This window comes from Sorghum bicolor, chromosome 3 (assembly GCF_000003195.3).
Source record: "Sorghum bicolor cultivar BTx623 chromosome 3, Sorghum_bicolor_NCBIv3, whole genome shotgun sequence".
Classification (NCBI taxonomy): Eukaryota; Viridiplantae; Streptophyta; class Magnoliopsida; order Poales; family Poaceae; genus Sorghum; species Sorghum bicolor.
The window spans coordinates 61,664,583-61,678,974 of NC_012872.2; the positions used below are offsets into that span (position 1 = coordinate 61,664,583).

The 14,392-nt window shown below is 47.0% G+C and overlaps 3 protein-coding genes and 1 non-coding gene across 4 annotated transcripts; all 4 read left to right on the top strand.

Annotated features, from left to right (window-relative positions):
* Window positions 37-109, top strand: TRNAK-CUU. The gene has a single exon. It is a non-coding gene; the product is annotated as a tRNA-Lys (tRNA).
* On the top strand, window positions 2,312-3,163 carry LOC8059206. The gene has a single exon (XM_002456228.2). It carries the CDS (start codon window positions 2,373-2,375, stop codon window positions 2,919-2,921), a length of 549 nt encoding a protein of 182 aa, XP_002456273.1. The 5' UTR covers window positions 2,312-2,372; the 3' UTR covers window positions 2,922-3,163.
* On the top strand, window positions 4,812-7,910 carry LOC8059207 (CASP-like protein 3A1). Its single transcript, XM_002456229.2, has 3 exons — window positions 4,812-5,260; window positions 5,350-5,485; window positions 7,464-7,910. The coding sequence occupies exons 1-3, from the start codon at window positions 4,977-4,979 to the stop codon at window positions 7,677-7,679; spliced, it is 636 nt and encodes a 211-aa protein (XP_002456274.2). The 5' UTR covers window positions 4,812-4,976; the 3' UTR covers window positions 7,680-7,910.
* Window positions 8,082-11,538, top strand: LOC8059208 (ultraviolet-B receptor UVR8). Its single transcript, XM_002456230.2, has 5 exons — window positions 8,082-8,472; window positions 8,579-8,752; window positions 9,332-9,367; window positions 9,477-9,604; window positions 9,713-11,538. Exons 1-5 carry the CDS (start codon window positions 8,415-8,417, stop codon window positions 10,997-10,999), a joined length of 1,683 nt encoding a protein of 560 aa, XP_002456275.1. The 5' UTR covers window positions 8,082-8,414; the 3' UTR covers window positions 11,000-11,538.

Here is a 14,392-nt window from a genome sequence, read left to right on the forward strand (position 1 = left end):
ACTTTTCAGGTTTTTATCTTTGCCACCAATATACTTGCCCGTCTAGCTCAGTCGGTAGAGCGCAAGGCTCTTAACCTTGTGGTCGTGGGTTCGAGCCCCACGGTGGGCGCTCACTTTATTATATTTTTTTCTTCTTTTTTATTTTTACAGAAAATTGGAAATACTTGCGCCACATAGATGCATACCTTACTTTATTATATTATTTTCTTCTTCTTTATTTTTACAGAAAATTGGAAATACTTGCGCCACATAGATGCATACCTATCAGCTTTCCTACTTTACCTGTTTGTCCAAATGGATTTACATACGCATCATGACTCCTGCATAGATTTATTTAGGAATATTTCTTTCGCATCTTTTTTGTCTCTTTCGTAGAAAAAGAAAAGGCATGGCGCCACAATATCATTCTCAACTAGTTAACTTTCTTACTTTACCTCTTTGAGCAAATGGGACCTACATATGGTAAACATCTCCATGGACATATAATATTTTGCTATCAAATCTTGTGTTTTAATCAAAAATAGGGAGTTTCTCCATAAATTGAGCGTGACTTGAGAAAGTGAATGTAGCTCAACTGGTTATGTGAGAAGTGTGGTCATGCGGTTCCAACCACCAAGTTTAAATCCTCTATTTGGGTACCAATTTTCCTTCTTAATGATTAATGAAAACCCACCTAATTCCTTCTAGGTAAAAAAAAAATTGAGCATAGTTTAGCGTGGAGTGGTTTGGGTACCGCCATGTGCGGTTGCAGGAATCTTTCACATCATGAGATATTTGGTGTAATGTCCGATAAAATTTAACTCACGTCATATCAAATGTTTGGATATATACATAGAGTACTAAATATAAATTATTTATAAAACTAAAAACATAACTAGAGAGTAATTTGCGAGACAAATCTTTTAAACCTAATTACTTCATGATTTGACAATAATTGCTAAATAAGATAAAAATACTAAACTTTAACACCTCTAACTAAACACCCTCTAATTCTTGCCTATTTCCACCGCCATTACAGGAACATATATCCCGAACACGTTCTCTCCAAATTTCGTCGTTTCAAATAGTTAATCAACAACTCAATTCAGTGGTGGCGGCTGGGGGGTGGAGCTACTCGGCTAGCCGGTATCCAATTGCTTATCCTGCTACGTTGTAAAAAAAAGAAAAGGCTTATCCTGCTATTGCTCAGTGAACAGTGGGAAGTTTCTAGCCACCCATTATATATACCCCGTTGAGTTGGTGTAGAAAATAATGCACATAACAGGGACCGGAAGAATAACGAAAGAGAATCTTCTCCGCTGCTTGCCAGAAAAAAAAATGAACACTTGATTTAGGCCTTGTTTAGTTCCAAATTTTTTTGAGAAATCGACACTGAGTACTTTCGTTTGTATTTGAAAAATATTATCCAATCATGGACTAACTAGACTTAAAGGATTCGTCGTCAATTTCGACCAAACTGTGCAATTAATTTTTATTTTTGCCTATATTTAATACGGGAATATGAAAGGCCTTAGCTAGTAGGCAGCCTTGTTTCTAAATTTTTTTAGGAAATCGGCACTGTAGCACTTTCGTTTGTATTTGACAAATATTGTCCAATGGTGGACTAACTAGGCTCAAAAGATTCGTCTCATCAATTCCGACCAAACTGTGGAATTAGTTTTTATTTTCGTCTATATTTAATACTCCATGCATATGTCTAAAGATTCGATGTGACGGAAAATCTGGAAAATTTTGTAAAATTTTTTGGAACTAAACAAGGCCATAACATGCGCCCAAATGATAAGACGTTTATACCTCACGCCACATCTTAAAATAAGGCCTTGTTTAGTTCCCAAAAATTTTGCAAAATTTTTTAGATTCCCCATCACATCGAATCTTTAGACGTATGCATGGAGTATTAAATATAGATAAAAATAAAAACTAATTGCACAGTTTAGTTGGAATTGACGAGACGAATCTTTTGAGCCTAGTTAGTCCATGATTGAACAATATTTGTCAAATACAAACGAAATTACTACAGTGTTCATTTTGCCAAAAATTTTGGAACTAAACAAGGCCTAAGCTATGCCTGAACGTTTTGGTTCTCTCTCTACGGCAGCCATTGCCCATTGGACACGACCACTTTTATACACCTCAGCGAGTGACATCTCACCATGTGACTGACCTTTGTACCAACCATGCATGGCCACGCGCATCAGGCATTCAGGCTACTCTGCCCAGTTGCGGGTGGACACTTGTACATGCCAGCAGTCGACGGCGTTGCAGCGAGGACCAGCTGACTCCACGTCTCGCCGTCGCGCACGTCTCGCATCGCATCGCCACTTTACACACACTCAGTCACACACAAAAGCCGCACGATTCCACTCCATTCCATGGATCACGACACGTCCCGGGAAGAAGAGGCGGCGGCCGTGTTGTGGCGCGGCACGGTGCGCGCCGTGGCGTCCGGGCCGACGCCCGACGAGGCGTGGGCGCTGCTGGGCGACTTCTGCTCCCTGGACCGGTGGGTGTCCACGGTGCGGACGTGCCGGCGCGTGGTGGAGATGGAGGTGGACGGCGCGGCGGAGCCGGAGCCGGAGGGCGAGGGCCGCCCCGACGCCCCCGGGTGCGTGCGCTACTGCGAGGGCCCCGTGAACATGGCCGCGCCGGGGGAGCCCGTGGGGTGGTCCAAGGAGCGGCTCCTGGAGACGGACCACGCGGGGCGGTGGTACAGCTACGAGCTGCTGGACAGCAACAAGGGCTTCGGCAGGTACCGGGCCACCGTGCGGGTGGAGCACGACCCGGCCGGGTGCGCGGTCAGCTGGTCGTTCGAGGCCGACCCGGTGAAGGGCTGGACGCTAGAGGGGTTCGTGGCGTTCCTGGACAAACTCGCGCGTGGCGTCGCCCAGCGGCTCGAGGAGGAGATCATGGTGAGACCGTGAAGGTAGATGTCGCCTTGGCTGCATTGGTTTGTTGCGAGAGGCTTTTACTCAAAAACTGAAGTAGTGTTGGAAAAACAAAACCGAACATGTTTCTGTGAAATTCTAAACTCCTGATGGAGTTGAAGGTCCTAATTTTTGTGAAATTTCGTATGAACTTTTTGCTTCCTACTCTGTAAACCAGCTCCAACTTCAGGGAGCAAAAAAAAAAAAAGAAAAAAAAAACAGAGACCGTTCCGCAAGAATTCAAATTTGCTGATGTGCGTGCTATGCCCGCCGCTCATGCACCCGTCTGGCCGTCTCCTCCCGCCCTCGCCACACCGCGCATCTCGGTTCCCTCCGGCTTCCCTCACCTCGCCGACCTTGCAGCTGCCTGGCTCGAGTCCTGCACCGACGTGGCTCCCCACCTCGCCGACCCTTGCCGCCGCCCGGCTCGAGTCCTGTACCGACGTGAGCCTCCCGCCGTGATTCACGCCGCGGCCTCCTGCTGCTGCCCTTCCAACGCCGTGACCCTGTGCCTACCTCCGCCTCAGCTCGCCGTCGCCCCGCTCCGCGCCGCCGTGTGCATGATAGCCCACGCCCCACGGCGCGACCGCGACACGTTCTCGGTCCTCAAGGCCGCGACAAAGGCCGAACCCGCCGGTTCCACCCTACGCCTGTAGCTCCACGCCGCCGCTGCCAAGGGCGGCCTCTCGCGCCAGACCTTCACCGAGAGCGCGCTCATCAGCGGCTACGCGAAGGCTGGCGATCCGGACCCGCAGGGTGTTCGACGAAAACACGAACCGGGGGACGCCTTCATAAGCGGCTTCTCGCAAGCCGGCGAGTCCAAGGAGGCGTTGACGTTGTTTCATGAGCTGCGGAGGCACGGCATGGCACCGGATCATCTGGTCATGGTGAGTTTTGTGTTGGCATGCTTTGCGCTTGGTGATGTTGGCTTGTCCAAGCAGATGCACAAGTGCATCTTACAGTTCTAGCGTTCTGGCCAGCTTGTTGTGACACTGCCCGGTGCGTTGGTCGATATGTGTGCCAAGTGTGGCCGCACGGACCTCACAACAAGTGTATTTGCTGAAGCAAATGTAAGAAGGAAAACAAGAAAAGTACGTCTGATTCCGGCTGCACTCAACCGCCGTACTTTTCCAACCACAGAACAATGTTTTTCTCTCACAACAAATTAGCATCAGCATCAACATCTGGTAATCACACAGGTATTTTTTTCTTCTTTATAAGTTCTATGCCATTTTTACACTTCAATATTTTTTCCATTACTTGCTCGAACTAGGTTAGCATCCGTCTTTTTTATCCATGTCTAGAGATATGTTCCCATCAAATTCTTTTACTTGTACGCAATTGAGCTTGACTCTGAGAGATGCTAAATTTCAATTACCAGATTCATAATGAAGAATCGGTGTCTGTGTGCTTCTTGAGTCTTTCATTGGTTATATTGGTGGGGTCACACACCCGATAAAACTCGGTACCTGACTGCAAAGTATAGTTAAGTATACACTGAATTATTTTTTTATAGGAAATATACACAGGATTAAAGTGACCAGTTTTCAAATAAGATTCTTCCACATGACACGTGGCAAGTACTGCCGCAATCTGCTAAATCCTATCACTAGTGTACTGGAAAGCTGAGCTGTTTTGTCTCCATGTCTGGTCTCCAAATACTGTCGAACAGCAAGTGCAGACAGGACTCACGGGTGCACCACATACTGCTGCCACAACATGCTAAGAGCAAGTATTATAATACAGCCAGCTGCGGGCTGTAAAACTTCTTTACAGCCTTTTTGCAGCCCACTCATATAATAGTTAGCTCATCACTATTAATACATGGCCCACTTGTCTGTCTCGCAGACTTTCTTGGTTTTTGTGTCTGAGCCGGCTGTAAGCTTACATCCCGCTTTTACTCTCTCTCCTCTTCTCTCTCATCCACCTCAGCATTTAGCTGGCTTACAGCCTACTATAATACTTGCTCTAATGCCTAATGCTAAAAGGGAAAAAGGCTGCCTAAACTGAACCGTCTACTAGTAAACACCAAACCAGCCAGGAGCAGCACCGATGGGTTCCATTGGTAATGGCCGAAGTGACTCGGTGGTCGGCATCCAGATGCCACCGGCGGGGAGCAAGATGGTGCTGGAGCCTGAGGCTCTTCAGGTGACCACATCTCCGGTGCCAAGATGGCCACGGCTGGGTGTGGTTATGGTGGCAACCCGAGCTGTAGCCATGGTGATGGCACTGCTCTCGATGTCGCTAATGGTGTCCTCCAAGCAGCGAGGCATTCTCACCATCTTTGGCATCGAGATCCCGCTCGATGCCAATTGGTCCTTTTCTTATTCCCTGCAGTAAGTTTTTGCGCCGTTTGAAGTTGAAATGTGTACTGATGCTTAGAGAAAATACTGACTTGCTCCGGTGGTGCTGTTCATGATTTTAGATTCTTGGTTGCGATGTCTACAGCTTCAGCTGCCTACTCGCTGGCACAACTCCTCTTGATTGCACACAAGGCCGTGAAGAAATCCCCCATTGTTCCTTCTAGACGCCACGCATGGCTGCTTTTTGCCGGGGATCAGGTCTGCTAGTTCTTGCCTTCTTGACCATTTTTATGTGATTTTGCGACGTCCATCTAATTATCGTATTTTTTGCGTCACTATACTTCTAGTATTTGTTGTTTTATAGTACTATATTTCGTCTTGTTTGTTGTGGCTGCATCATGTATTTTGTGCTTTCTCTAGATGTTTGATGGGCGGGTCAGCAGCCATTGCCAGTGTAGGTAGTGTTAGTTGAGTTAGTTCAACTTCGAGTTTGGACTAGTTAGACAAAGATCTTGCTGGAAAATGAGTAGAACAATTTAGGGTCCATTTCTTTGAGCTGCAGCTTTTGGCCTTTGACCTTTTGCTGTAGACTTTTGTAATAAATTTTTTGGCTTCTTAGCACACTAAGGGCCTGTTTAGTTCCCTGTGGAATACAAAATGCAAAATATCAACTACTTTGGAACGATGAATTGTAAAATGTCAAATTTTGTAGGGTTATGTTTAGTTTTATCTAAAATAAAAGTTTATTTGAAGTTACAAATATTGCACGTATTTTTTATAAATCAAGTTAAACTTGTGGCACAGAAACTAAAAGCGACAATTAATTTGGGACGGAGGCAGTATACCCAACTCTTTGGTGCTGTGTAAGCTATCTACCAATTCCTGGGCTATGATCACACTTTCAAGAATACATCTACCCATGTATAAAGGCACTTTGGTGAGGTGAAATGAACCTACAAGCTATTTTACTTAATCTTAGAGTTAGAGACTTAGAGAAAAATTTAAATCTACAATTAAAAAATATATTAATTGGTCTGCTACACAACCGGCGAACAGTGTTTTCGTGTCATGCCACGCAGCAGCCGCAGAGCATGGTGTTGACGAGAAGCCGAACAGGCCCACTTCTAAAGCCCAAGTTTATCCAATTCTGCCCCTACCTGTTTAAATCTAATGAGCTTATGCTCTGTTTAGATTGGAGATGAAAATTTTTTGGGTGTCACATCGAATGTGTCGGAAGAATGTCGGGAGAGATTTTTAGAAACTAATCAAAAAACAAATTACATAGCTCGTCTAGAAACTGCAAGACAAATATATTAAGCATAATTAATCCATCATTAGCACATGTGGGTTACTGTAGCACTTAAGGCTAATCATAGACTAACTTGACTTAAAAGATTCGTCTCGCGATTTTTAACCAAACTATGTAATTAGTTTATTTTTTATCTTCATTTAATGTTCAATGCATGTGTCTAAAGATTTGATGGGATGGATGGAAATTTTTTAGGTGGGAAACTAAACAGGGCCAACTTTTTATTCGAGTCATCAGGTGGAGCTTCTAACAGAATATCACACAAACAACATGAACTTTCCATGTGACGTCTCCAATTAGAAAATGCCTTAGTAGTTTTTTTGAATTCAAACAGGGAGAGAGCTTCCCCATCAGATTTTTATTCCAAAAGAGAGCTCCAGCTAACTGAAGCTGTCAGGAGAGTTACAAGAGAGAAGGTAGCGACGCCAAATCATCACAGATCTAAAATGCCTCAGTAGTGTGCTGCATATTTGTGTACCGGTCAGATCATAGACAGCTCTTGCTGGATATGGATGTAGTATCTTCTTTTTATTGGTATCTTATTACTATATCATTTGTCAAAGTAACATTAAAGTGGTTGTGGATAGGATATCTGAACGTAGCGTAACACGACAACCATATAATCCAGCATCCATATAAGAATCCTGGAGACTTGGTTTTTATTTCCGATGCTTGTCCTTAGCTTTTTAATTTGTTTGCTTCCAAAGCGTGGTTCATCGGCTCATCCTTGCCTTTTGACCAATCGAGCCCAGGCTAACCTATCTTCCAAGCTACTAGCATAATCTAACCTCGTTAGTTGTATCATTACAAAGAGATAACTTTCTTTACCACATCGAATACAACCTGAACATCTGGAGCCCTATGAATGAATGGTCAGCATTTCCATGGAATGCAAAGGATAACAGCTATCTACTGCCAACATGACAGGTGTTTTCGCTTGCAATGATGAGCGCTGGATCCGCTGCGGCGGCGGTGGCCAATCTGAACCGCACCGGCATCCGGCACACGGCCCTCCCCAACTTCTGCAAGCCCCTGCCACGTTTCTGCGACCTCTCGGCGGTCTCCATCGCGTGTGCCTTCCTCAGCTGCGTCTTCCTCGCGGCTTCCGCCGTCATCGATGTCATCTGGTTGTCAAGTCCGTGAGGAGGTGTGATCCGATGCACCTCTGTGTGTACTCGTACTGTGTATTCAACTGAACCCATACCCTCCTGGATGCTGATGCGCCGCGTCACCTCAATGTTGTCTGGGTTCACAATCCTGCGAGAGTGCTGTACGTGTACCTGTAAGATAGCTATCGACTGAGCTCAAAAACATGTTTAAGGCGATGTAATATTACTACGCGCTGCTTGTTTGTACAGATTAGAATGACATGGATGTGAACGTGCAGTTTCGCGGTCTAAAGATCCAGTTGAGTCCCGTGCCAACACTCCACTGCCCCCAATCATCACACCAACTACCGCGAATATGCCACGAGCTCTCGGCAGGCCCGTCCGCAGCGACGCAACGCGCGACACGTACAAACCCAGCCGTGGACGGATCGGATCATCGGAAGAGGGAACATGTGCATCCCGATCTCATCCCCTACGCCGGCGACCTCGGAAAAATCGGTCCAAAGTGATCGGGTCTCGCTCAGCGATGACTTGCCGACTTGCCGGTGCCTTGCTGTCCGTCCGGGTCACTGGAGTCGTCCTCAGCGCCTCTCCTTTGCCTGAATTCCTACCGCCGCGGCAACCTTTAACCCAGCTCGCCCGCCGCTCGCGGTAATGCGGCGCCTCCACTTGTGAATTGTAATGCCCGCGTCCTCGCTCACGCTCCCCTCCCCATCCTCCTCATCTACCGTGCCGTCCATTCTCCACCCACTCCCGCCGCCGCCCGCAGATGCCGCCCAAGGTGGTCGCCGTCGCCGCGGGCGAGGCCCACACACTCGCCCTCACGGGTGAGTGGAGTCACCACTTACTCGCGCGAATTCTCCTGCTCCCCTTCGCCGGGATTTAGTATTCAGTGATCTGATGTGAGGTTTCGTGGCTTCTCTCTAATTGCAGGTGACGGGCAGGTGTACTCCTGGGGCAGGGGGCCGTTCGGTCGCCTCGGGACCGGCCGCGAGGACGACGAGCTGGTCCCCACCGCGGTGGCGCCCGCGGTCTCTGCCGGCGGGACACCGCGGCCCAGGTTCGTCGCCGTCGCCGCTGGTGCCTACCATAGCCTTGCGCTGGACGGTTCGTGCTCTGTTACCTCATCCGCTCTCTGCTTATGTTTGTTGTGAAGCTGTTGTGTGCTCCAAGTTAAGCTATTCTAGAAGAAGTACGCGAGTAGTTACAACACTCTGACCAGCCACGTAGAATTGGGTTTGCGTTACTGTGTCCCAAAGTTTACGGCCGCTCCTGCACATGCCATTCAATATCTTTGCCTTCCAATTTTCTCACCTGAACTTATCAACGGTACTTTTTCAACGAAGGAACCATGCTCTCACAATAAATCAGCATCAGCAAACCGAACAGGGTCTTCTAGGACTTCCTGCTATTAAATGGCTGAACCGCTGAATCCACAGTTTATGAAAAAGGAAAAAAGGCTGAATCCACCACGTCACACTGGCCACTACAGAGAAAAATCCGTAGATTATCTAGGTTTTCGAATGAATATAACTTTACGGTTTGCACTTGCTGTGAGTATTTAATTCCATTATGTGCAAAATGTTTATCGCTGCATCTTTTTGTGCCAAAAGCAATTTAACACGATCCATCAGCATACATGTGAAATGGGTGCATACTGATTGCTGAATAAGTTCAATGTGGCAGATGAAGGTTCACTCTGGTCATGGGGTTACAATCTCTGTATCCTTTACACCTCTTTGACTTTATTTTTAACTTTTTTAGCTGCAAATCTCTCAACTGATATCCCTGCCATTGTTGGGTGTACTTCACTTCCTTGACTATTTAATGGATGGTCAACTTGGTTATGGGGATCAGAATTCCCTTTTTCCATGTTTGGTTGAGCAATTTCAGGATCTAGGTTCTCCTGAAACACTGAATGATGAAGACCAGAACACACGTGATCAGACTTGTTTAAAGGTATGAGCGTACCATCAGTTTTAATAATTCACAAACCATATAAGCTTTAAGATGGTTAAGAAAGTTTAGCTTTCTATTTTGATAACCGTGATGTATGTTATGTTACAGCTGTCTTCTGTCAAAGCTGGTGGCATGATGTCATTTGCCATAGACAGTTTGGGGGGGCTTTGGATGTGGGGAAGTTGCCCACAGCAGACTGATGCTGGAGAGTTATGTATTTCGAGTAGCTCTATCCCACTACCTGTGTGGGATTTCCATGGACACACTGTTGTTAAGGTTGCCTGTGGTAATGAGCATGTAGTAGCTGCAGTTAGTGTTGGCGAGACCTATACTGAAGGTGACCTTGTTTGTTATGCTTGGGGAAATAACAACCATGGTCAGTTGGGTCTAGGTGACAAGGAAAGTAGATCTCGTCCTGTGCTTATCTCAGCATTTAGCGAAGGATCTTCTTGGGAGGTGTATGAAATTGCATGCGGGGCTTCCCACACTGCAGTCCTCGCAAATAAGAAGTCTTCTGACCAGATAGAATCTCGGTGCTGGACATTTGGCCTTGGTGACAAGGGGCAGCTTGGCCATGGAACCACAGCCACCATTTGCTCACCACAACCTGTCGATGGACTACCAACCGGATCCTTCCTTATTTCTCTTGACTGTGGATTGTTCCACACAACCATAGTCTCCTCTGATGGAGAGGTGTGGTGCTGGGGAATGGAGAGAGGTCTTGGACTGTGCCCAGATGCTAGCTTTTCGGGAGTTGATGAAGGGGATGCTTTATATCCAATAAGGGTTCAGTCTCCTGAGACAAATGGGTTCAGGTTTCTTGGTCCAGTGCAGATCTCCTGTGGAGCTGCACACACTGTTCTTGTTGCTGGTGATGGGTATAGGATGTGGGCATGGGGCAGAGGCCGCAGTGGTGTACTTGGGAGAGGCCAGACTGCTGACAGTTACATACCCTGTGTTGTGATGTGGCCTCCTCTTGATGAGAACTTCCAAGAGATCCATGAGGACCAAGCGGGAGGATCAACATCAAGAGTGAATGATCGCACTAGCACCGAGTTAACTCAGAAGCTATCTGCTGCCTCAGAGGAGTTGCAATTCCTAAGATCAAAACTGACACTGATGGAGAGATATGCCAATATACTTCACATCTCAATCTTTCGTAAGCCACTTGATGAACGGGCGCTACCACGTTCACTTCAGGAATCTTCTGTCTTTGATATCAGAAAGGAATTTGAGAACATTTTGGATGCAGCAGACACTGATGAACTTAATCGTTTGGAGATCTTCTACCGCAGCATGCTTTCTGGCGTGAAAGATAAGCTTCTGAAGAGAAGAGTCCAAGAGATGGTCCAACAATGCATAATTTCACTCTCAGCAGGGAGGCAAAACCCTTAAGATAAGTGAATTGGATTATTGTACTTGTTACCGGACTGCAACTGAGTACAGTATCTCCAAACTTGGCCTCATCAAAATTGCAATAACCCTGTTTATGCCAACCCACAGTCTATGAATTGTTACCGGACTGCAAGTGGGTATAGTATCACCAAACTTGGTCTCACTAAAATTGCAACAACCTTGTTTATGCACCCACTGTCGCATCTGTTTCTTCAAGTATAAAGTGAGTAAATCTATCCTGGCATCAAGATCATCACCCGGTAGACCATAGCACAAAGACGACATTACTCACACTGACATGTAAGCGTATATGTTGTTTATGAAATTCTTTATGTGATAAATGCCTCCTAGATAAAATGAATCCTGTGTAAAGGATTTCTCTATGGGTTGTCATAGTAAAATGTTATTGGAAAAGCCTTAGGCAAATACCAATTTAAATTATGAATACTAGCAAGATGATGCGTGTAAATAGCATTACGCGGGTAGCTAGCTTTTTATCATGGTAATTTGAGATTGTTTATTTGATTTTTTTTATTGTATTTGTCCGCTCTTGATGAGTCTCTGGTGCATGTCTGTCACAAAGATCTTCCGGTAAATTTAAATTTTGCTCATCTTATACCTTTTCTTGTGTGGATCAATAGTTGCCTTTTCGCCTTAAAGATCAATTGCCAGATTACTCACGTAGGACGATAGATCCGATGCTTATTTGGATTCTCTTTTTCCAAAGAATTTTAGATTTGCATATAGTATGTTCTCCTTTTTGCCATAATATAGACCGGGCTTTTTTTCTTTGAAAAATACTTCTGTTTACTTTTGTTTTTGTTCTTTTCATCTTTAGGACTGTACTGAATACAATAATAAATTTACATTATTGGTAGAAAAAAAATTGTCAATGGTCATGTATAGTTTTCCTTAATTTATTTTGAAACGCGTGCCTTTAATATCTGGTTCTTATGGTGTGTACTCCATAAGACCATAATGTGCATCATCGGTATATATAGTTATCTTTATATAGTGCATAACATTGTTTTTTCTTTTCATTTAGATATTTTCGTAGTTTCATTATTTTTTTAGAAAGTCGTAGTTTCATTAGTGGATGCTTGAAGCTGCAGCCCATAACTATGCTTGAAGCTGCAGTCCACAACTTTATATTCCATTGATTGAATGAAATTTCTTTTGCGTCACCTTGGAGCCGAGCACACAACGCTCGTGCCCGTGATTGTGCCCCACCAGAAATGAAGAAGAAGACAACAACGGGGCAAGGGTTCTAGCGAGGAGCTCATCGGCGTCATCGGCGTCGGAGACGAGGAGTTTGCCGGGTTAGGTAAGTAGATCTATTCTCCAGCGGCCTTACAAAGGGGTTTGGGGGCAGTGGAGGCGAGTGAGATGGCTGTTGGACGGGGCTAGTGGTGGGGGCGTCACGACGTAGCTAGCGTCCTGCCTGGGGATTAGGGCGGGTATGGTTAAGGGACGGGGGCGGGAGTGAGGATGGGATGAAGACAATAAGCTTCACTATATTTAGGGGGGAGGATGGGGTCGACGGGCGGTGGTGGGCGGTGCAACCAGCGGCATAGTCGACGGCGAGGAAGCCACCGACTGAGGGCGGCAGATGAAAAAGGCAGGGTAGGACAAGAAGGGCTCAAGGATGGCGGGATGGAGAGGAAGACCACCGGGGAAGGAAGAAGATGCGAAGCCGGGTAACGTGATGAGTCACGTGTTTTCAGGGTCCTTGATTGAACCGGCGATGTTGATCTCGGCACGTTTCAATCTCCCTCTTTCTCAAGGTTCCCCAATTTGTTCTTAATCAAATCCTAGTTGGGGACCTTGGGAGCCATGACAACTTCATGATTTTGGCGCGTGTGAAGGAGCTAGATGATCAAGTGGTTAGCCAGCCGAGAGGAGCCGTCAGAACGCCGGGAGCCGGGGAGGAACCGTCGAGACCTCGGCGAAGCACGAGAGCCGCGCCGGGATCTCCTATGTAGGGAGGAGTACGTCGGGCTTCCCGGGACGGGATCTCGCCGCTCTCGCTGCATACGAAATACTCCAACCACTGGTCCACCGGTCACACCTTACGTTACGCCGCCGTAAACTAGAAATGCACAGTGCAGAGTGTCGCATCCGTTCCTTTTCTTGTCCGTTGAACAATTTGACTTGTGCGGCTCGTGGCACCGTCACCCCGTGTGGTTGTTCGGTGACCACATGGGTCGTGGGAGTCCGGCCCGGTCTGTCCCGAACAAGAGGCCGCCCCACGCTCACGCCCCGGCGTGCGAGTGGGAGTGCACCGAAACTCGTGCCGCCCAGTCCAGCTGGGAACGGATCAAAAAGGGAAACAAAACGTGCTCCCGCTAAACAAATGTAGCCCCCCCCCCCCCCCCCCCCCTCGCGGCTCCGCCCCGGATCGCGATTAAATTAAACTAGTCTAACCCCGAACCCCTTGGGCGGTCCGGGGCTGCGCGAAGCCGGTGCCGCGGCGACGTGGCCCAGGCTGGGGCGCCTCGAGTCCAGTCCCAAACGCACCACGGGCATGCGGCCATCGTCGCGCCACGTCCGCCGCTCACGCGGCCGCACCTGGCCCTCGCCCAACGCCCAGGTGCGCCTGCCCTCTGACGGTTGGGCCCCCGCGGCCGAATATATATGAGGCGGACCCCTCCCCGGACAGCGACGGGCCACCTATTGGGTCAAACTGCTCGAGTTGCAGGTCGGCCGGCCCATGCGATGATGCTCCGGTTGCAGGCCGACGGGTGGGCCTGGTACGGCTACGTGGCGCTTTTAATTATCAAAACCAGGTGCGCGCTTTTGGAAAACAAGCGCCCTTTTGATCCACTTCGTGGCAGGCGGTTTGTCACGCGAGCCTCGCCAGGCGGCAGTCACCGGTCGCTGGGCCACGCAGTGTTCACCGGCCCGGCTGTCATGAGACAGCAACAGCACAGGCCGCGTGGATTGACGGCTGGACGTCTTTTGCGTGGTCCCCGCGGTTTCCATTATTAGTAGCGCCACGTCACAAGCGGCTGCTTTTGGGGGATTTTTAAGTGAATGATGATACTGCCTCCGTTCAAAAAAGTGTCGTTTTAGGTTTTCGTACCACAAGTTTAATTTGATATGTAGAAAATACGTGTAATATCTATATCTCTAAATAAATTTGTTAAAAACTAGATTTAAAGATCTTTCTAATGATATTAATTATGTATTATAAATATTAATATTTTTACTATATATTTAATTAAAGTTATTTTTCGGAAAACGAAAACGACACTTATTTTGGAACGGAGGAAGTACTAGTTTCTGATCTTGATCTCGTGCTCGAGGCAAATCTCTTTGGGAATCGCCTGGGAAGGAGTATCAGGCCTTGTTTAGTTCACCCTGAAAACCAAAAAGTTTTCAAGATTCCCCGTC

Bases quoted from the DNA above. Each gene is read 5' to 3' on its own strand.
- LOC8059208 (XM_002456230.2), top strand. From the start codon at position 8,415: ATGCCGCCCAAGGTGGTCGCCGTCGCCGCGGGCGAGGCCCACACACTC. The intron at 8,473-8,578 runs GTGAGTGGAGTC...CTCTAATTGCAG, and splicing joins CCACACACTCGCCCTCACGG to GTGACGGGCAGGTGTACTCC. The intron at 9,605-9,712 runs GTATGAGCGTAC...GTTATGTTACAG, and splicing joins GTGATCAGACTTGTTTAAAG to CTGTCTTCTGTCAAAGCTGG.
- LOC8059207 (XM_002456229.2), top strand. From the start codon at position 4,977: ATGGGTTCCATTGGTAATGGCCGAAGTGACTCGGTGGTCGGCATCCAG. The intron at 5,261-5,349 runs GTAAGTTTTTGC...TCATGATTTTAG, and splicing joins TCCTTTTCTTATTCCCTGCA to ATTCTTGGTTGCGATGTCTA. The intron at 5,486-7,463 runs GTCTGCTAGTTC...CCAACATGACAG, and splicing joins TGCTTTTTGCCGGGGATCAG to GTGTTTTCGCTTGCAATGAT.
- LOC8059206 (XM_002456228.2), top strand. From the start codon at position 2,373: ATGGATCACGACACGTCCCGGGAAGAAGAGGCGGCGGCCGTGTTGTGG.